Raw genomic sequence first — 24072 nt, 5'->3', positions numbered from 1 at the left:
GTTTTGGCACTATAATAATACATAATAATAATAATATGATTGAGTTGTTCTGCTCAGGCTGTTGTGTAATTCAAAAATCTGCCACATTACATGGTAAGGAAGACAACATGCTTTTTTGTTGGTTTACCTTTACAACTTCCTGCAATGTCTACATTTACAGCCTACTAAATGAAAAAGTATTCAGCATCATCACCTCTGTTTACTGAGCAAGAGGACGAGCAAGCAGTAAAGCAAAATAGAATAGTGATCATCCAGGCGATGCAGTAAAGCAGTTCTGTATAAATAGACTTCAACAGACAAAACAATAAATATGTGTTTTAACTTTGTATTTAACAGTATAGAAGGCAACAAATTGGTCATTAGTATTGCCTGTGGTCTCCCAAAAGATGTTCTTCTGCCTATTTCTGCTTTATTCTCCATAATGTCACTGTATGGACGAGGCCATCTTGGGAGGCAGGGCTTTGCTTCCTCATGTCAGAGCCTCCAGCAAGGAGAACAGTGAGCAGCACAGTACTGATATCCCCAAACCTATTCCAAAGCTAGTAACAGATAGCAGTGCCTTATGTCTTATAATGCAAGCTCAAAACACAGTAGTACCCAAGAATTCATGCATCCAAAAGCTGTTCCAATATTTTTAGGGAGCAATTCAAGACATAAATGTATATTATGGGCTTAGACACACTTAACATTTTTAGTTATTCCCTAAAACAGTAAATCTTTATTTTTTGAGTTCAGGTCCATTTGAAGCTTCAAACATTCTTAAAACAATAGGCACCAGTGTAATCAGGGCACTCTATATGGTTATTGTTGCAGTAGCCACAGTAGAAACAAAAAGTTCCAACCATGTATGTAGTTATTCTGTTATGGCAGAATTTGCAAATCGAAGGCTTCATTTCAAACTAAAAAAAGTCTTTTGATTTGAAATAAAATAAATATATATTTTGACTTACCCATTCATCTAATATCTGCCTTCTGGCCTCATTGGCTTTTTGGAGGTTTCGGCATGCCATGATAACATGTGCACCATGGAGAGCCAATGATCGAGCAGTTTCAAATCCTGGGTGGGAAAAACAACAGACATTCAATATTAGACATAATTCCAAACTTAACCCTCCCTTTATAAATTTTAATTTCATTTCAAAGGTAAAAAAACATGCCTTTTCAGTAGCCACTGCACATAAATAAATGGCATACATAAAGGGAAGTGTCTCCTACACTATCATTATATTATGAGTTCTTGAGTTTTTCAAAACATGGAAATTAATGACTAAAAAAGTCAGTGAGAATTCAGGTTTCAAGAAAAAGAATAATTGCAGGGATTTGTATAAAATCACAATTTAGTATCATAGTATCTAAATCAAATATAAAGCTATACATTACAATGTATATAACTTAATTTAACATGAGCTACATACAGACATGGATTATTTATGGACCTTCTACACAGCAAAGAATAACAAAAAAAGTATGTATAATATTAGTATGTATAAATGTGCACATATTATGATGTATTATTGCACTAGTTAGTGTCTAATGAAAGTAATTTCTAGCACAATGTTTGATTTTTACAAGCTCCCTATTCTAATTTTTGTTATTCTTTTAAATAAAATATTAATGAGAGTAATCACTTGGAGTAAAAATCTGAATCAATACCAAGTTTGTAACCATTTATATTAAGGCCTAAATGTAATATGATATGGTTTGCCAAAAGCCAAGAAGAAGGTAAAAAACTAGTTACCAGTGTTACCTATAGGATCTCCACAACTTTCCCTTGCTTTCCATGTTCTGTTTAACACTATGGGGTTCATTTACTAAAGCAATATAATTTATTCACATACCAGTGAATTATCCCTTTGTAAGTGACATTTCACTGTAACAACTGAGACAAAGCTTTGCAAGGTGATACCTCACCTTGTTAAGAGAACAGCTAACACTTGTTTAGTAAATTGGATTTGGTGAATACTGGTAGAGGATGAATATTAGTAGCCAACTTGGTGGAGGCTGGGCATTGCTTCCTTATCTCAGAGCTGTCACCAGATAATAGATAGTGCATTAGCTGGTAGGGTAATATTTCAAAGGCAGCAGGAGATTCGGAGGAAGCACAGATCCACAAAGTATAGCAGACACAGGGAGTTTCTTGCATTGTATATCTTCAGGTACATTTTCCTCTTCAATAAGGAGAACGGTAAGCACCACACGATTGGTATCAGCAAACCTCAAGGCAGGCCTACCACCTTTTTATTTTTACTTTTTCCAGCCTTTTTTTCTGGCCTTTAATGAGATGTGCAGAGTCCACTTCTCTTTCAGATCCTATCAAGTTGTTGATGGTCCTAAATGCTTCAGAATTTGCCAAAGACATGATGACAGCAAACCTCAGAGCAGTCCACTTCTCTTTCAGATCTTATTGAGTAGTTGATGGTCCCAAATGCTTCAGAATTTGCCAAAGACATGATGACAGCAACGCTGATCTATGAATCACATGATGAGCCCTTCACAATGCAGGTGAATGGAAGCCCTGCACTCACATGATATCCTTGTACTGGGGATATCTAGTGAATAAAATGAATTTCTGCAGAGGGCAGTGCTGGAAAGAAGGTATTACACCCAGTGCGGCTTTTTTTGTTTTTTTGCTGGGGCATTTTTTTAATGTTGGTTTGATTCAATTTTCTCTCTCTTTTTCAGTTTTAATGTAACAACAGGGCTGCTACAACAAACAAAGCAATAATAACCTAAAAAAAGCTCACTAAAAATACAGTATTCTTTTCCTTTAAACAAATACACTTGGACTAATAAACCTAAGCAAGAAAATCAAAAGGAAAAAAAAAAAAAATACTCCCTCTGCAAAGCCCAGTTTCTGGAATGCTGAATTGCAACAATACTTTGCGTTTAACAGCCAGTGCTGAGGCAGGTGTATAAAGATAGCAGTACACGCTTGGATCTCTCTTGGATCACTACTGAACAGACATGTAGAAAATTTACTGTTAAATTAACTGGGTTAACTGAATTGGTTTAAAATGACTGAGTAAACTCTGGCTGTTTCTCGTGCACCCTCAAGGGACCCATCCATTGTTGTGTACTGTACACTACTCCAAATCAAAGCATTCAAAAATTAAGTGCGGTTTGCAAGATTGATGAAGAAGCCATATGTTCCCTATTAAGTCGAGAAAGACAAAAATGTATAATTACACCATTTAATGTACTTAGCAAATATTTTCAGTTAGTCTATGGAAATCCACTAAGGCGATTAGGAATCACGGCAATAATACAAGAGACGTTTATTTTGTGCTGCAAAATTGTTGATGTGTCAAGGCAAAAAAGCAGACATTAGGAAACAAAAGTGGCAAAAAATATAGCAATAATAATAATAATAAAAAAGCAGATTGCTGCTAGCAAATCAAAATCTAAAATGTGTTATTTTTTAACGATTTTGTGGGCAGCTGCAGATTTAAATGGCCATGTTATTTTAGAATTTGGATAAAAAAAGTTAATTGCTTAGTCAAATACTTTATAGATTGAAGAGAACAATCTTTGACGTTCTTAGAAAAGTGACAAAGAGATCTGCTAATTAAAGTGCTCAAGGGGCCCCTGTAGCACGAGGACTGGCTTCAAATGCCGATATTGGCAGGACTGTATTTCCTTGTGTGATAAGTAAGTTGTCCATCTAAAGACAATCAGCACTTATGTCAAGAGTTTCACCTTACCCTGTGTAGTGCTGTGATGCAGACCAGAGTTAATGTTTTACTAGCACCAGTTTTCATGTCTTTTGGGCTATCTGTTGTTTTTCTCTAGTCATCTTTTAAACCAATACAGGATCATAATGGCCTTAGCAAAAACCTGTGGCAAGGATATGGTCATGCAAATAGCTATAAATTAGCTGCATGCAATAAATAATATTTACCACAAGCATTCTCACCACTGTGGAACAACTCAAAGTTTACAGCAGAAGCACTGTAGAAATTTACATTGTCTACCTAGTAGTTTATCTTACCCTGCTCCATACCCCAGCAGGGGCACAGCACCTTTCTAACCTACTAATATCTAATGTGAATACACAACAGGTGCTGACAATGAGTTTAGAATCCTACTTTGGCAAAAAAAAATATAGAATATAGATGGATTAAAACCTTTCTAAGGTTTTACTGTTGTCTGTTTTTAGGCAATTTCTGATTGGCATTCTGTACCTATCACTAATAATTTCCTACAATGGGGATACAGATATGAATATGAAGGGTATAGATAACACTTGCACTTGGAAAGTGATTACCCACATGTGTGCTGCTTACTTTAAATGCAAAGTAAGGCAAGTAATGCTCGTCATGTAAATAAATTATTTTTTTCTACCAAGTGAATCACTTTGAGTAGATAATCAATGCTAATGTTGGGACAATACAAGATCCCTAGTAAAGGCTGTGGATGAATTTATGTTTAATTTCTTGTGTACAGACCAACACTTTTCTGCAGTCTGTGCCTTCTTCTTCAGGTTAAAAAACAGCAACACAGAATGTCAAAAAAATCACATATTTATTCTGTATTGATCATGTTAAACTGGAAACTCTACCTATTAGTAAAATGGTTATATGAAAATTGGTATGTATGTCCATTCTTATTTCAAAGCTGCATATACTCAATTTCCACTTCCACGTCTCTATTCAGTTGTGAAGAGCAAAAATCTTGGTGTACACCTAACTAAATGTAGGTTCAGTGGTACAAATATACATACTCCAAGTGGCTTCCAATCATCACTGGGGCCCAAGCTGTTCATTACCACCAAAATTGATACTCAGAAGCCACACAAAGTTTTGGATGCTGGCTGTCTTAGAAAGAACATTTGTAGATATACGCCTTGCACAGACATTATATTGGGGGAAGATACATACAGTCGGTAGGTGATAAACGGTTAGGATTTTTCAATGGTAACTTTACCAACACCAATCAGATCCATTTCAACATCAAATAATTTAAATACAAAATGTACACAAGTACAAATTTTAAAATAAGGCAATTGGCCTATAATTTAAGCACAATAAAAGACCTCTTAAACATAGTATGACCATCAAAGGAATATCCCCAAGAAACAACAACAAAAAGAAAAGTGCAGCTTTTAGGTAGGTAGACCTAAGTAGGGAATTACTGGCACATCAATGTATTAAAAACATAACATTTCAAAATAGACAAAAAAATCTGAGCTACATACAAATTGATAAAAATGTCAAGTGTGTTGCCTACAAACATCACATATATCCTATATAATACAGAATAAATGCTATCAAAGTTAACTCTTATTGGTCCCAATGTGTTTTGCGGCTACAACCGCTTCTTCAAAGGATTTGATAGCAGGACAACATATACGAATGTCCAAAAGCCAAAATGATGATCAAATCCAAATGTGTCCATAGGTACACAAAGAACGTCATACAAAACACTGGATTTGTGTCAGCGATGTCAGGTCTGGATGATGTTCCCCAAAATAATATAGCAATACATTTAGGTGAACAGATGTATCATGTATATGTGAGGATTACATCTGACCTGATAACACCGCAACAAAGCAGAGAGGACTGACAGGCATGCCAGGCCCATACAGGACAACATCTGCTAGAAAAATGATCAGATTTCCCCACCCATGAAAAAGCTTTCTTTCCTTATTTAATGCTTCCATATTGTTTGAAATCATTAAAAAGGTGGTGATAATGGTCAACAAATGCAAGACTGGCTTTTTTTAATTAAAAGTTCCCAACGTACACAATTATTTTTTTATACAACCTTATCCAAATTTTACAATTTTGCTATCTTAAAAAGCTGTTTTTTATACATGTTTAGATTTTAGTATCTTTTTGTACTGTGGTAATGTTTTGTTACCATTTTAGTTATAAATATTGCTTTAGTGAAGCCACACTTAGTTTGCCTGTATGTTGAATACGAAGTTCAACAATATGGTTAACTGGAATCTATATTTGCCTTTATGATAAAATACAGACCCATAGAACACCACACAATATGCATTAGAGAGACATCCAGCAGTGCGCGTAACTCGAACTGTATCATTTTCTCCTACAAACCGGAAAATATAAATAAACATTTCATCCCCGCCTTCTCCTTGCAGCAAATATGCTGGAGAGTTTTTAAAGAAAGATTAACAGATTACTTTTTTCACAACTGAATAGCACAGTAATCACCCCTAGCTTCTGGGGAGTGCAGATGTTTCGACTAAAACGGAGTAATGAACGTGGCGTTCATGTGAGCACAAAATGTGTTGAACAAGGCAAGTATTAATTTTAACAGTTTCATTTTTAGTCTGCTGAAGAACATTTTGCTTTTATTTTTCCCTAATTAGCGTAGCGCTGCCAACTATAATACAATATCATTTTGAGAATTAAGCTGTAATGGAATGCAGGTTTCTATTAGCTAGACCGCAGTGGCAAATTGCAGAGCTGGGATTTTTTTTTTTTTTTTTTATAAATATGTTGTGACTTGTGTGCACGGCATTTAGGTGTAATTGTGCATAAGATTATGTTATAATGGCTTATTTCTTTATATACCAAAAGAGGAGGAATTGAAGGATAGATCTCTTTATGTTAATCTGACAAAACAAATTAGTGTTTGCTAGACACCTGTGCCTAAACTTACCTACCGAACGCGAACTTACGCACCCAACCCCTACTTCTCCCTCACCACCAGGGGTGTAGTGGGGCGGGAATGCCGCCCCCTCACTTTTTTCAGGTATCGGCATGCGCACCCACCCTTATTTTGCAAGGAATTCTTTGGTGGGGGGGGCGAACCGGCCAGAGCCGCGGACCATGTCTCCCATATGGAATTGCAGGTTCAGGGTGGTGGGCAGGTTGTTTCTCTGAACACAACCCGCCCACTCTCCCATCGCTGGCTCTGACCTGCATTGGGAGATTGGGTGGGTTCTGGTACCATGACGTCACTCTGGGGGAAGTTCTTTCCCCTTTCAGTGACACATAGGCAGGGGTAAAGTGGGGCGGGCACGTTTACATACCAATGATGCACATGCCTATTTGCCATCGATAGTACCATGCCCCCTCCTTTTTTTACAACTACACCCCTGATCACCACCTCTAACAATTTTGGCAGGAAACACTGTTGGTAGGATTATCGCATGTTCCTCAGTGTGCCAGTGTTCAGCCCTAATGACTGGCCACCAATGTACTAATGTTTTTGTCAAATTCTATAAAGAACAGTTCAATGTTTCTAAAAATGTAATTTGCCTCTTCCGCCCCCTATCATCCCTGTTCCCCATTAAGCCCACACCGTTGCTATCTTACCAATAATTATGACCTGGCAATCACTTACAAACCTCAAGAAAGGAAGCATGGCGCACTGATGTGTTGATTTAACACTGGAATACTAAGCCTTTAATGTGCTATTGCCAAGACAGGCGGAAGCTGGTAAAAGCATAGCACCAAGCAGTACTGAAGAAGGGTTACTATTTTCACTGTGTTAATGCTTTAAAATTATCATTCGCACACAGTAATTGAGCTTTACTGGTCTGTTTTTCACATAGGGTCAGTTAGTAAATATAATTACTGACTTAACCCAATGCAACCCTATATGAGGCATGACAATATAATCTAATGGCAGGTAAAACCAAGTCCACCCATGGATATGATTGTAAATCATTACATACATAACAGACAAATTACATTTTAGAGCAGACATTTATTTAGCCAATAAGCAACTTATATTTTAAGTATATACAAATACTAAATGCACATAACTTGACAGTAAATTCAAATTGTTTTTTTTTACCCTGAGCAGAATACTCCTTTAAAAATTAAATCCATACTGCAGCTGACCAATGCAGTACACAAAAAAAAAATGTGGCTGTAAATTACAGCAAACTATACTTTTAATCGTACATCCACAGCACCACTTTAAGAAGAGAAATGTTGCTTTTATAAGTAGCTATTATCATGGTTTATTGCTGAGCCATTAACATGAAACGGTGGAATATGAAAGAGCTCAAAGATGTTATTTTATGGGAGGACAGTGAAGATGTACAGAATAGCCAGAGCATGCACGGATTCTCAGAGGAGTAGAATCTTGCGGCAATAATGTTTTGCAAAACCCTATAATGAATTTCAAGTGACTGGCCTGTAACTCTCCAGAGGCAGGAATGACCCGAGGCAGGCTGCTGCTCATGCCACAACTGTGCTTCAATGAGTTCTAATCTGACCCTCCAGTAACAATTCAGCCTAAGCAGAGCAATAGGAAATGCATAGCTCACTGGTATAGGCCTCATGCAAACAGGTGAGTCCTCCATACTAACTGTAGCCACTGTCAAGAAGACTGAAATATGTTAGAGACTGACACTAATGTGTAAGACAATGTATGACAATCATGTAATGAATATAAATAGACTTTCAGAAATGATACCCATTAACATTTTTTTAATTAAAAAATTAAAGAATAAAAACTAAAGAAATGTTTTGTTATTCTGCATTCTATCCCAAATCAAAGGCAGAGGTCCAAACCATTTTGTCTGCACAACACAGTATTGTACAGTGTCTGAAAGTGAAAAGTGCAAACAGATGTGTAGCTAGGGGTAAACGTAATTTTACAGTTTTGTGTATTTGACATGGCTTCACATTTGCAAGCAAGAGTGTACATATAATGGGATATACTGCTAAGACATTTATTTGATGCCTGTACAGCTTTATTCCTGTGAAAACATTTGCTAACAAATAGAAAATAACTTTGTCATCCATTCCAAGTTTGCTGGATCACCCAGCTTAACTGATAAAAGTGCATCGGAGAGCTTTATTAAATCAGGCCCTATGTATGTGCTATATAAATACAAATAATAATGGGCCACTAAAAAAGTAGTATAATGGCTCTTCCACTATATAGACCTTCCTAAATAGTAGACCTGGTCAGTTACCAATGTAATCAGTAACTTGGAGTTATTGGGAAGTTCATTCTGAAATGGAAAAAGTATAATTTAAAAAGCCAAGGGCTGTTGCATGGGTTTAGGTCTATTTGTACTAATATATATATAATCATTATATAAAAAAAATTTACCAGATCAGACTTTTCTTTTCAGTCCTCCTTTTAAATAATATGTTCTTACAACGGCAGCAGTATTAATGTCTTTTTAACATCATCATTTTTCAAACAATTAAAATATAGTGAAGACTTCAATGTGTCAGAGAAAGCATAAGGGAAACATTTAGGCTTAAATATGTAACAACAGACATGACTATATTTATATGGAGAAGGCATCTTGTAGAACATAAATTTGTAACTGCAGACATCAGATTTTAAAACATAATATCATGTTTAGGTTAAAAACAACATCCTGCCTCTCCCTCTGTGTGCTAAACTGGCATGTGTTGTTCTTGGACTTGAGAGGGCTCTAGAACGCCAAATAAAATGAATTAGGATGACTAATGTGTAGATTCTGTTCCTCGTCCAACCAAGGCTAATGTGAAAAGCAGTTTCACATGTTACTGGCACGGTCCATCTCACTGTCCATACAGAGGAAGAGTAATATGTCTTGTGTCAAACACAAGATCTCCACTAGAAGACCCTTCAAAGAACCGAATGGAGTACACAAAGCTTCCAAAAATGCATGTGTTGGAAAGCAAGCGTATGTCAGCTACCATTGTGAAATACAACATATTAGAGATTGCTGCATCCAAGATACAGCAGCCAATTTGAAAACAAGGAGGTTACGGCAGAGCTAAAGGTGTATAATCATAGGCAGTAAATGCCAAAAACAATATCCATAAAACATCCAGACCGCCATGAAGAAGATAATAAATTGGGAAACTTTAAGATATTTATTGCTGTTAATTGGCAGCGCATTCTGTGATTAGATTTATCCTAAAAAACGGTTCATTTTAATTAAAGGGCCAAAAACCTCAAAATACACTATTCAGCCAAATATTAAAACCACCTGTCTAATAGTGTGCAGGCCTTTTTTTAGCAACAAACCTGACACATGGAGGCAAGGATTCTGCAAGACCTCCGAGGGTGCACTGTGGTATCTGGCACCGAGATCTTAGAAGCAGGAACTTAAAGTCACACTACCTGTGCTAATCTATCTTCTTCTTAAAATGCATGCTGCTGCCATGTTTTCCCCTGGTAAACGACACACATGGACCTGGCCATCAAGACAATTCCAAATTATTATCAGACCAGGCCACCTTTTTCCATTGCTCCATGGACCAGTTTAGTCACCTACATGCTCATTGTAGGTGTTCTCAATGGTGGACAGGGGACAACATGGACCAACATATCACCTTCCAAAATTGACTGTTTACTTGCTGTTAAATATACTCTACTCTGTGACTGGTGCTATTGTAAAGAGTTAATCAAAGTTATTCATTTCACCAAGCAGATGTTTTTATATTTTGGCTGATCATTGTACAAATGAAAGAGATATACAGATTGGCATGTCTGCCTGGTCACATGTGGAGTTCATCCTTCTACAAATCTCAGTTCTAGACTAGACTTCTTTGGATATCTATCTGTAGACAAATAAAAAGAACCATATGAAATTGAAAATACATTACAGTCAAAAGTAAAAATAAAATATTGAAAGTACTGGTAGTAGTTTTTCATTTTGGATAGAGCTGAAAATTGTGAAAATCTCTATCAATTGACATTTCTGTCCTGTTGGGGAGATTTTCTTTGTATACAGAAATGAAGCAGAAAAGATGATACAATTTGCCTCGTAGAATGGCGTTTTTCAACCAGGGTTCCTCCAGAGATTTCAAGAGGTTCCCTGAGCTATGAGCAGTTTGCTCAGTTTAAGTGACACCAATGATCTTTTTGGCTAAGTGTGTAAGGGTGACATTCTTCCCACTGACCATCATGTAAATATAATGGACCCGATTTATTAAAGCTCGCCAAGGCTGGAAAGGATACACTTTCATCAGTGAAGCTGGGGGATCCAGCAAACCTGAAATGGATCTGGTCCAGGCTTCAAAACATTTGCTAGCAAATGACTTAAAAGAAATATATTCCAGGTTTTCTGGATCACCCAGATTTAATGATGGAAGTGTATCCTCTCCAGTCTTGGAGCCTTTGCAGCACTAGGTCCTAGGTTCGAATCCCAGCCAGGACACTATCTGCATGGAGTTTGTAGGTTCTTCTCCTGTCTGCGTGGGTTTCCTCCGGGTACTCCGGTTTCCTCCCACATCCCAAAAACATGCAGTTAGGTTAATTGGCTTCCCCCTAAAATTGACCCTAGACTACTTTAGTGACATATGCCTATAGTAGGAACATTAGATTGTGAGCTCCTTTGAGGGACAGTTAGTTAGTTAGTGACATGACTATGGACTTTGTACAGCGCTGCGTATTATGATGGCGCTATATAAATACTGTATATTAATAATAATAATAATAACATAAAAGAAGCTGCTGTTTTACTTGCCAGAATATTTGAATTGCCATCTACTCAGTCCTGAAATTTACAAGGCCCTGACACAGGCCTTTACACAGCCCGTGTGACTGAATAGTGAAAGGAGAATCAGTACATCGATGAGTTTCACTCAGCTCTCTCCTTGCACAGGAGCAAAACTGGCTGGCATTTCTCTGTCCCCTCTGTTTTACAGGGACTGCAAGAGGCTAAAAGCCAAATTCAGGCACTTACACGTTTAGAAAGAAGTGGATGAATAAATGAATGAATGAAGAGCTTTGTTAGATTGTGTATTTTATATCTGCCTGTGTTATAGTGGACAGTGGATGACAATGCTTTATAGCCACTGAGGATGCCCTTAGACCATTAGCTCTGTTCATGTCTTTTTCTGCCAGATCCCCGTTTCAAAAGTCTCATCATCAATTCATGTTTCCAGTATTAACACACATTGGTGTCTAAGGCTACGTACACACGTGCAATAATTGTCTTTACGTGCATGTGCTGTACACATACAACGCTGATCTGCTTTATGGAGACTGGGGGGGGGGATGACAGAGCAGCACCCTCCTGCACTCTCTTACCTTCATTTTTATTATGATCATTTATTGTTCAAAGGAGCGCTGTACATACGCCAGATTCTCGTACAAAATAAGCCCTGAAGCGATTATCAGACAAGACTCATCTGACGTGTACGTAGCCTTAGTTTGTGTCTTTAGTATATTCCCCATGCGCTAAACATTACCACTCACAATGCACCACGCACCTTGAGAAACAGTTAAAAAACTAAAATATCAAATTTCGACTTTTATAAATAGACCACTTAACATCACATTAGACAATGTTTTTTGAGAATCTTAGATAATTTCCCAGAATTGTAAGAAATATAAGGCTGTCCCCACGCAGGGGTAGAGGACAATAAATTAATTTAATTCTAGGCCGTATAAAGTATAAAATCTGCAGAAGATAAAACTTCAACAGCAGCCAAGCAGTGTTCAGCGAGCACGTCCACAAATCACCCAGAATCTGATCAGACTTCAACTCCACAGCAGCAGCAAGAGGGGCTGCCAGCAAAGGTCTGAACACAAGATGAACCTGGGCCTGGGGCCTAAACTCGTGACCAAGGGGTTTAACCCCCTCGTTGCAACTGAAAAAAGAGATCATTAAAAGCATACTGAGCTCTTATGCAGCTATCCAGGCTTCTCTCCCTTCCCCGGCCCTAACATTCCCAACTTTCACTTATGTTTAATCACCGCACTGGGATACATGATGTACTTTTTCTGGCAAGGAGCTTGGGCCAGAAATACAATGGCCAGATAATTAATATGAACGATCCACAGGCTGAACAGAATCGTTCTGAATTATGTTGCAGAGAGGAACTCCGGTCTTTAAGCAGGAGTCAGGCTTGGCAAAATGATCAGTGGGAGATTTTCTGTAAATTAAATATTTGGACGAGCGGCACCTGAAGATGGCATACATTTATGAAGAACAGAAGCCAAAGGGGCTAATGGGTGACTGAGTAAACATTTAAATTCACAGCTGGAACACATACACATGATTTTTTAATAGCCCAAAGATGTGTAAAGTGATGCATAATGCACATACTTCTGAGCCGGACGCCCCTGATGTGTTAAATGATTGCATGGTGGGTGGAGGGTGAGCATGAGGATACTCAGAATCTATATACATGCCATGTCTACTTGCTGCTCTTAGTTAAAATTGCTACACTGAACCAATAAACGTGCCCTAATATATATTTTTCTAACACTCCAACTACAAATCAAATTAAAAATAAATCAACCAGCCCTAAAACATTTCTGAGGTGCTGAAGAACAGGTATCTTGTGGAGCCTCTGTTAATCCTTGATCTCTGTGTCCAGATTGGTTCTTGGCCCAAGCTCTACATCGGGCTTTGGTTTCCGGCCAAATAAAAAAAAAAAACATCAATTTGCTACCAATACCAACCTCCATCCTTGTCATTCCATTGTCAAATACCAGAACATGAAATAGCAAGTAGCGGTACTTGCATTTGATAGTTAATATTTGAAAGGCCTGAACACCAGAGGAGATCTTTTCATGGGAAAACTCGCAATACTAACAACGTTAGATAAAAAAAGGTACAACTGCTGTCATTTATTTCCTTCACTTCCAGTGTTGGTGAAAGAGGAATATTCGTCCCAACTGGATCCAGACAATAAAAAATGTGAAAGTTTTTCTTACCCACCCCTTTCCTTTTGAACACCATGACCTCTAGACAAGTGGTCATGGTGTTGGTTAGAATAGGGATACTTTAAAGAATAGGTTTTACTTTAAAGATATTAAAGCCACATAAAAGCAAAGATACAATATTAATAGGAAATTGTATTCAGGATTTTGTTCTCCCTCAAAACTTTTACAGTTTTGGTCATTTTATTTTTTTTTTAGTTAATTTTAGCTGTACACAACAAACACAGGCGATAGTGATGAGCTCTTTAACACTCATACCTCACACATTATATACTGTTTTTGGTTTGTTAATAAAATATCTCTCACCAATTAATTAAACTGTGTGTCTTCAGGCCAGATACTAGTTAGAAGTGACTATCCTTTAAAAATATTATTTTATTTACATTCTATATCTGTATCTAAAAAACAAATTACACAAAAAATATATGAGTGACACAAATGCCACAAAAGGTAATAAATTCTTGCGAGACATACATAATGAAAAGATAAAAATAACATATGCATCTAGACTTAAACTTTTACTCCTTTGCTAAAGGCCCAAGATGCACCAAAAAAACTGACTTTCTCGTCAACTTCAGGTTTCAAATTAACATTATTGCTCCAAATGTATTCTACAACCACTGCTCCTGTTCTTCAGGGTAGCAAGTGCATATATATTTTGATGGACATTGTACATATTCATAGACTAGCTCCATGTATGTGTACTGCCAGCTGTATATGGTACCCAGGGGGCAATATGAGAGCTCTGTAGGGCAAAACACTGTATAATATACTGATGGGTATAGCTATTGATCACCAGATTTCTGTACCTTTAAATTTCATCATAGGGACCACCTGAAACACAACAACTGAAGACTTCTGAAGCAACTGCTCTGTAATATTTCAAATCATAAAATGATTGTACAAAGGATGTACTGTAAACTGCAAAACAGAAAGACAACTAAAAAAACTTGCTTCACTGATTCTTCAGTTTAATTTAATGGGTCCCCCATGTCTTTCTACATCTAAACTGCCCCTAATTTTGTCTACTGCATCACCAGTATTGACTGGAAAATAATCCAATTTTTGTAATATCCTGCTTTTACCCTTCATCCAGCTCTTTCCACTAGAGCACTCGAGTTGGACTTTCCTGATATAGCCTCTTCCTCCCCGGCCTCATTATACCATGACCACGTTTTCATTTAATGGAACTGATTTATTAAAGCTCTCCAAGGCTGGAGAGGATACACTTTCATCAGTGAAGCTGGGTGATGTCAGTTCACTAGAATGAGTTTTGGTCTGCACAGCCTACAACAGGAAAAAAAAGCCACATTTCTTCTGTCTTCACATCCATTCCAGCTAACCCGGAATGGATGTGATCCATGATTAAAAACATTTGCTAACAAATAGAAAATCACTTTAAAGAAATCCATTCTAGGTTTGCTGGATCACCCAGCTTTATTGATGAGAGTGTATCCTCTCCAGGCTTGGAGAGCTTTATTAAATCAGGTCCATTGTCTACATTCCCATTCTTCACAGGAAACTATTATTTGTACTAATTTTTACACATAGCCAAGAAAGATTTGGTATTTTCTTATTGTTCTTGTTCAAAATAACAAACCAACGAAAGTTTTAGAACACAATCTTCTTGTTTCTTTCTATTTGGTCCACTCCTGGCTCCAAGACCTCCTTCGGGCGGCACTCTTTATCTGGAGCTGCCTCGTACTGTCCATTAGAAATCCAGCAACCTTCGAATCTTTGAAACCTTTCTGGCATATAAACATTACATAACATGTAATTTCTTCAATCACTATGCACCTATCGACAACACAAAATTTGCTGTCAGATCTTCCTTTCATTCTTGTTATATCTATTTATTCTTCCTTTAAGCTTTTTTAAGATCTTCGTATTTACGTATGCAATAAAATTATAGCACTAGGTAAATCCTGAACCTGACAGGTCTATGTACATCAGTAATAATAATAATACTTATTACTGTTGAATTGAATGCCCAAGTTACTAGGGGGTACGGCCATCAGTCAGGTCATATGTTTACACAAAGCTATGAACTTTATGAGGTCCAACATGAACAAAGGTAAAGCCAATTTTCTCAGAAAATCTTGCCAAATCCAAGGTGCGGAACTCATATTTGACGGCTCTCAAGTAATAACGTAAGTGCATGCTAAATTTGGCTTACAGTATAAATTTTGATTAAGGGGAAACATTTCCTCTTAGTCTGTAAACCAACTGTGAGGAACCCTTGTAAAAGCAATGCTAGATATGGAGTTGACTGGTCATGTTTCAGTAACTGCTACCCACTTTAAGATGTGTGTGTGTTTTGGCAAATGATTATACTTAGCCGGTCTCCAAACTCCACAGGAAACTCCTACCAATCAGCCCTCAGGTTTTAGAGATTTGAGACATTTCTATACAGACGGAATGGCAATCAGTAGAGAGCGATGAGTATGGATGATAGAAACCCAAACCTGTAAGTTTCATATATGTGGTGTTTACTAGCAAAGCAAGGATAATTCAATATTTTATTAACAAATCAGACAAACACCTGCTAAGTACCAAAAAGCAATCACATATAAGGGAATCCAATGCACAAATCAGCCCTATTTACCTATGAACTATCACTCACTGATGTCAATTATTTTACTCATAAGAACAGCCAGTAAAGCAGCTCACAAAACAGAATCCCCAAGTGAACATAATCTAATATTAGTTACTTTTTTATTATCATATCTATCCAGATAGAAAAATTCAAACACAGATTTTTTTTTTCCTTTTGGCAAACAAGAATATAGTAATGGAATTAGCGAGCAAAGTAACCTTCGAGACAAGAATACAAAGAAAAATGTTGAGAAGGGGAACATATATAGTTTAATTTCTACTAACATTTCAGGGCCAACTCTATGATATAGCAGTTTGTATAAAGTGAATTTTCAGTTTTGTCTTAAAACGTTTTTGGAGTTCAATAAACCAGGGTGAACTGCAAGTAACAATTTATTCTAGGCTATAGGAACTTTGGATCATCACAGTTCCCAACATGTAACATCTACTGGCCCATAGTAAGGTGTGGAAGAATAAAGGCCGAGAAGATGACTTGCTCAGTGCTCAGTATTTGCATGCTACATCCTACTGAACATTGGGATTAACAAAAATGCACTAATTCGTAATGTGGAAGGTGCTTTACATTTCGCTGCCACTTTAATGCCACGCTGCCACACTGAATATCACTTGAGATACGCGCCAAAAAGAATATCCTGGTGACAAATCAAAATCAATTAGCCATTTTCATGGTTTGAATTTAGGGCCCCTTAGAAAACAAGAAAATAACAAGCGGGAACAATCAAGTGCAGAAGTTGTGAACATGATAATTAAAGCCACAGAGGAGTTCTACAATATATTCATGTATACATCCCCATCACAATACTGAGATTTACACCATGTTTTATCTTTACCATAATTGTGTCTAACACTGTAATAATACTTATAACCAGCATACCTTATACCTACAGACACTGTTTTTAATATATATAAATCTTAATATAATTAACAATGACCAATGATGTATGTTAAATAATTCTACCTTTATTCACAATTTCACAAAGAAAAGATTGCAAAAAAGCCAATCTTCTATAATTTTTTTATACATCCCTATTACAATACTGAGATTTACATCATATCTTACTATAATCATAACGATGATTGCCAATATCTATTTTTGTAATACTTAATACTACTGTACGTTAAACAAACACTGCTATTGACATAATGAATCATCAACAATTACCAATGATATAGGTTAATTATTTCTACATTCATTCAAAATTTACATAAAAAGATTGCAAGGACAAATATTCAAGACAAAGAGATATACTTTAATTAAGTTGAATTGTAAAATAATTGTTAGCTTGGTCTTTACTATGTATTACTTTATGACATATGATGGGACAAAAATAACTTTATTACACAGGATTATATTATATGCATGTGTATAAGTAAACTGGTATATTATCTAGGACCACTTAAAAGCTTTAGGGTTAAACATTCTTGTACAGAAGCAATGTCTACCCATCTGTGCAAAGAAGAAACTCGAATTGTAAGGTTGTAATCTGCCAGTTCTAAAGAGCAACAGTGCCCTCTAGTGTCCAATACCTAACATTACAGAATGCTAATATGTGAATTGTAATGTGTGAATGCAAAATTAAACTCAAATATTAATATCTATATTCCAGCGTATAACCTGAATCATTGCCCAGCTTTCTGTCAATGAACTGTAAAATCTTTATTACTTAAAAGGAGAACTCTGATTTAGATAATATAAAAATCTTACTTAGTTTCTGCCAAATTACCAAAGACAGAAGAAAAGTGGCTTTTTTTTCCTGTTGTAGGCTGTGCAGACCAAAACTCATTCTAGTGAACTGACAACACCCAGGTTCACTGGTGATAGTGTATCCTCTCCAGTCTTACAAAGCTTTAATACATAGAGGAGTAGAAGCAGACAGGCTTTTCCGCCCTATTTGGCTTCCTCAGTGGATGAGCCCCTGAGGAAGCCAAATAAGGGGGGAAACGCGTCGCGTACTGTGAGATACCTTTGAACATATGTCAAATAGCTTTGTACTAAAAAAATGAATTTACACACATAGATGTGTTTTATTATTGTTATATGTTCATTTATTTGAGTTTAGAATAGTCTGGTATAGTTAGGACCATTTAAAAATATTTTAAGAAATATTTGCACGCAAAAAGCCTGTCTGCTTCTACTCTTCTGTGTATTTAGGTATATCCAGGCTGGGCATATTTTTATAAAGCTACATAGTCAGAACCTTTCTAGATATCCTTCTGAGACTTAGAAACCTTTATTAAATCAGGCTCCATGCTCTGCAGAAAAAAAGCATGTACATATACACAAAGCTCATAAATTAGCTGCCCTCCAACTATTCCTCCACACATTCTGATCCCCTTGGGTCAGCTTTTTTTGGTATATACACTTTCTATTCAAACCTCTAGTCCACTAGTTCTGAAAAACATTTGCAGCAAAATGACTGACTTGGAATGCAATGTAAACATCATATGTTGAGCATATAATTAATATATAAGCAGAACCTGCTTGCAGTGAAAACCGCATGTTGAAGCATTTCAAAGATCCACAGGTACAGGTACTTCAAAGTTTATTCAAGTCTAGAAGTTTTATTGTATTTGCTGAGCTAGTCCTTCTCTTTGTGGGTCTCCCAATAGAACAATAAAGTCACTTCATCATCAGTAAGGACAGTATGTGTGGCAGGACCAAATTTAAAGCAGAATTATTATTGGTAGACATTAAAGACAAATGAATGCAGCCCTGTAATAATTATTACACAATTAAAATTGAATTTGTTCGATTTTTTTTTTTTATAAATGCAAGCCGTGTATGTGCCTAACCTACACCTGCTTTCAGTCCCTGAAGGAGTTGAAGAAACAGAGCAAACAGCCAATAAGTTCATGTGCTGAAATGAAGCATGCTCATTGAAGGACAAAACAAAGTGAATGAGAGGTGAGATTGCTACTTTGTAGCATTCACTGTCAACCTAGAGGCTGGAAAAGCCATAGAGTATAGAGGAATTGGATAGAAAGATGCTGATCATCAGAAATTTTGTGACAGAAGTATTGTGGGAATATTCTCTACACCAGAGGTGCCCAACAGAAGGATGGCGATCTATCGGTAGATCGCAAAGGCAACGCAAGTAGATCGTGGAGCCCTGTCATGTCTATTTTTTTTTTGTTTTCGTCCAGATCTGTGCATTATTACAGTGTGAACTGTTGCTTTTGTAAGCTTTTTGTATGAAGACCAGTCACTGCTTCATCCTCTATCCCTGTGCAGAGTACCAGGTCATATATACACCCCCTATAGCTTTCTGCAGTGGGGGGCCCTCTTACAGTTCTGCTCTCTATGAGACTATATGCAGCACAGTGATGATATCACTGCTATTTTTACAAGCTAATAACTATGTTTGCAAAGGCATTTGATGCAGACACTGTGGTTTTATATCATTTGTAGCTACTGAGGAATATAGTGAAATGGACATTATTGTGTTAAAGTTCAGCTTTAAATAAAAAAAATTTCATTCATCTAATTTATCTTTGACCATTTTGGATAGACTGTTTAGTATCAGCAGGTCCTTAGGACGTCCAAGGGTTAATGTGAACAGTAAACCCTTTCCTTGTGCCAGAGAGCCCCTGACATAACTGATCTCAGGATTTCACTTTGGCAGGGTCGATGCCAACACTGTGCCAAGAATCAAAAGCTTTTTGGAAAGCAGATTGAAGCAGACTTGCAAAGAGGAGCAGTATTAAGTGTGTCTTTGGCAGTGATTAACGGGGACTCCAGTGGCTTGGCATCACGTATACCGTTTGAGTAATAGTCGGATTCCAGCACCTGTTAGAGTCTTGGTGGAAGGGAGATGTCTCTTGATTCAGGGAAAAGATCCTCAGCTAATGTTATTTTTGTCTAAAAACTCGCTCCTCTCTGTGTATTTTTAAAAAATTCTTTCTGTCCATCAAGTTGTCAGACGTCTTTACAGGAATGCTAATATTCCATAGAAAAACACACATAAGCCTATGCGAGGGTTGTGACGACGTCTTTCCAAGAACATATGTTCCTGTGTATCACACTCACCGCAAGACTTCAAGACTATACAGCAATTCATCAAAGTGCGGTCGTGTTTGAAGGCTCATCAGCTGAAACCAGAAATGCTGTACAAATAAAGACATATTTCAATTAAAGAATAAAGGGAAGAGGTAGTAAATATTATTGAATGTGCGGTGACTTGAACCTGGCACAAGTTAGGCACAGTTCCACAAAAAGCATTCAGCTGCAGGTACCCACAGAAGCATAGCTTTACGTTAAGGCTCAGTAATGCAGAGTGAGTGAAGATGAAGCCAAGACTGACTAACCTAAAACCTAGTCATTAGCAAGAGTCCTCTGATTTTATTTTAAAAAGAGTTACAAGCCATAATTTCTGGTCATATGGTATATCTCCAAGACCAAAATGACTAGAGGATAATGTTGGTAGCTTGTGATTTCTTCTTTACCTAATCTGGAAAGCAATTATGTATTTGTTGGATTAGCATGATCATGCCATCACCTTGACCTTAATGTTGTCATTGGACATGTGCATTTAAAAACCTTCTATGGCAATCTCAGGGGAAGCATCTGTAACCATATAAACAATGAGTGGAAAATTCCACATCCAAAAGTTTTGGCTTGACATACTTATAGGAAGCTGAAAAGGTGAAACCTGAATAAAAAAATACTGTCCTTAGGTGCCTCCACATAAAGTAACATTTCTTCTAAAACTCTCAAAATCCTAAAGTGGAACTGGAATGGTAAAAATAAAATGTAGTGACCCCAGCAACTAATCAGATTGTTTTTACCTGCCCAAAGGTCTGTACATGTGAACCTCTGTGCCATTTTAGGTTTATAAAAGTAAAAATCATGCCTTAGAACATATACTACAAGATGTCTGCTATTGTCCCTTTCACCATGGATTGCTTCACTGATTTCAGTGCTATGCCTTTGCCAACTTCCACCCCTGGTCTAGGTAAACTGGCCAGTGACCAGCAAGGGCAATCTTATTAGACAACATTGCGGTAATCTTCTCTCTCTTGAGGATACTCTAAAATGTAAAGAAAATCTAGTAGAGCTAAATGTGGAATTTTTTAGGTTAGTAGCTCTTTGTATGTTGAAATACATACAAGAATTGTTTCAACTGCCAGGGGGTGTGTATTCTGTGTGTCAGTTTACTGATTAAGTTACCACTACCAAACCACACAGCCAAATCCTTCATCTCCAGTGCGGCATTAGGGCACCATAGTAAAGAACTTTAGCAACCCTGTTGATTTGAAGGAGAGCTCACCAAGGAGATAATACTGCTGCTCAGTATATGTATTGTAGAAGAAATTGATTGCTTCCTTGGGCCACCCCTCATTCTCCCCTTTGCTGTTGTACAAGGTATAATGGAGCCTGGTATAAAGGGACCGTTGGAATAAATGAAACAAATTCATAATTACATTATTTTTAGCATAGTGGTTCTACCAAAATAAAATTATTTTCTCTCTTGTATTTTAGAACCAAAATGGACTTTGTTACACTGTAAATGACAAATATCTGAAGTGACTCCAGTAGCAGACAGAAACATGTCTCTATAGCCCAGGAAACAAGGTCAGGAGGACACAATAAAGTTCAGAATGATAAAGGGAAACAAAAGAGAAATTAATTATTTAAAAAAAGAAGAAAGCAAATCTAATATGTACATGTAGAAATGTTTTATCCCTTGACCTTGCACTTTAAATAGAATAAATGTTTTTCCTGTTATAGGTCCAAAGGTCTGATAAGTATTAAACCTGCAAGAAGGCAAGCAACTGAAATTTTATCTAGTAAAGCACTAGCTCTTACCAATACCACTGTTTGCTCCGGTAATGATGACGACTTTCAATGAGAGATCACAGCCCTGCAGTATATCCATAGCGGTGGTGTTCCCATCATACTTTTGCCTTGTGTTCATCTTCCCAGGCTGATCTTCTACAGTGAAGGCAAGCCTTGGATCCAGGTAAGTGGTCCTTTTATTTAGGTGGCTGAAGGAGAGAAAGCATATGACCAAATAAAATTTAATTAGGATGTTATCTAACCTACCTAGAACTTTATTTTATCCTTGTGCTAATAAAACATTGGACTGATAATTAAAATCTTTAAAGCTGATAAGATTTCCAGTTAGCTAGATGGTCTGTTGATGCCATGGCTTCAGTCATAGGCCTGACATCATTAGCTGTATACTTGTTCCGGGTAACATGGTATGCATAGCAGCCATTCAACTAGCACTTCTAATCCCAAAAATATTATGACTGCTCTATAAGATTTTACAGTTTATTGTAGAACAAGATTTAAAGCAGACTATGTTGGCTGCCATTGCTTGAACGATTGAACTATTTGTTCATATTAGTTGATTAGCTTAAATTAGCCTAACTTTTTTTTGCAGGAACAGACCCAGGCAAGTAGCAGCAATTAGTATAAAAAATTTGAATACTTTTCCCAGGTTTGTAAGTCCCGGTGCCCATATGTTGCCTGGCATAGCTTAGAGTGTCACCCGTTGGACTGTTGTGTGTGTCAGCAGCTCAGAATAGCAGTACTGCATATCCACAAGCCCAGGTCCAAAAAATATTATATAATAATAAAATTAATAACACTGCATCAAAAAAAAAAAAATATTGTCTGCTACTTGGTCTAATCCATGTGTCCTATACTAAAGTGCGCTGAATCCAAATCTGAAGTTTGATTCTGCCTAGGCTGTCAGGATCCTAATTTAATTGCGTGTTAATTAGACGAGATTGGCTACATTCTTTCGTTCAGCATTCTTTCGTTTACTATATAATCTCTATATAATCTCTATACAAAACTAACTTTTGCCTCAAAGTTTGATGACATTACAAAAACATAGTTTTATTGTTGCAACAACATATACAATTACAGATAATTCACCTGAGACCTTGTTTAACACACATGTACACTTCAGAAGTGTTTCGGGCACTTGCTTTTGTGTTTGTGGCCCTCCGCTGTCTCCCGTTGCAGAAACCAGCAGTAGTCGCCCATCATGTTGGCATGTTGGGGTTGCACCAGCCTTGATATCTTGTTTCCATAACAGAAATGTCCTAATGTAAACCTCTCCCTTTGTTCATCACTCACATCACCCAAATTTTGTGGGAAGAAGTCCAGACGGGAATGTAAAAAATTAATTTTTAGTGACATTCAGCAGCCAAGTTGATAGTATGCTTTTAGGATGTTTTTCACGATTTCAGCATGGTTTTCAGCTCGCTGGTTGCCCAGAAAGTTTTGTGCAACTAGCACAAATGAATACCAAGCAGCAAGTTCAAGTGGGTTGAGTTTGTCTCTGAATGTGGCATCACGCATCAAAATGCAGATTTGGGGACCAACAAACATGCCTGCTTTCAGTTTAGCATCTGTTATAACTTTTCCAAACTTGTCCTTCAGATACTGAAAACTCATACCCTCACGATCTAATGCAACAACAACGTTTTTCATTATTCCAAGTTTAATATGAAGTGGAGGAAAGCAAACTTTCTGTGGATCAATGAGTGATTTATGCTTCACGTTGTATTGGCCAACAGTGTGTTCAGGTCTGGGTGGCCATTCTTTCACTTTGTAATGGTTGCTGTCATCATGACTGTTCCAAAAGCACAGAAAACACATATGTGTTGTATATCCCAATTGCAGGCCAAGAAGGAGTGCTATCACCTTCAGGTCACCACAAACGTTCCAATTGTGTTCTGAATAGTTAATCAATTTCAAAATGACCTCCATGGATTCGTATGTCTCTTTCATTCCCTCGGCTTGAGGGAACAGATGGTTTTCCGTTACCTTTATGCAGCAATACAACTTTCAAACTTGCTTTGCCCTAGTCTATAAACAATCTCCACTGCTCT

The 24072-nt window shown here is 37.1% G+C and overlaps 1 protein-coding gene across 3 annotated transcripts in view; it reads right to left on the bottom strand.

Moving 5' to 3' along the window:
• The window catches only part of WWOX (WW domain containing oxidoreductase), a 561627-nt gene that overhangs the window by 525652 nt on the left and 11903 nt on the right, over nucleotides 1-24072 (bottom strand). For all 3 annotated transcript variants that reach the window (XM_072422778.1, XM_072422779.1, XM_072422780.1), the window contains exons 5-6: nucleotides 22031-22209; nucleotides 951-1057 (exon numbers count right to left, since the gene is read on the bottom strand). In XM_072422778.1, the coding sequence (XP_072278879.1) occupies nucleotides 951-1057; nucleotides 22031-22209 (286 nt within the window). The remainder of the gene's footprint in view (nucleotides 1-950; nucleotides 1058-22030; nucleotides 22210-24072) is intronic.

This window comes from Pyxicephalus adspersus, chromosome 9 (genome assembly GCF_032062135.1).
Source record: "Pyxicephalus adspersus chromosome 9, UCB_Pads_2.0, whole genome shotgun sequence".
Classification (NCBI taxonomy): domain Eukaryota; kingdom Metazoa; phylum Chordata; class Amphibia; order Anura; family Pyxicephalidae; genus Pyxicephalus; species Pyxicephalus adspersus.
This window is presented reverse-complemented; position numbering and strand designations above follow the sequence as displayed.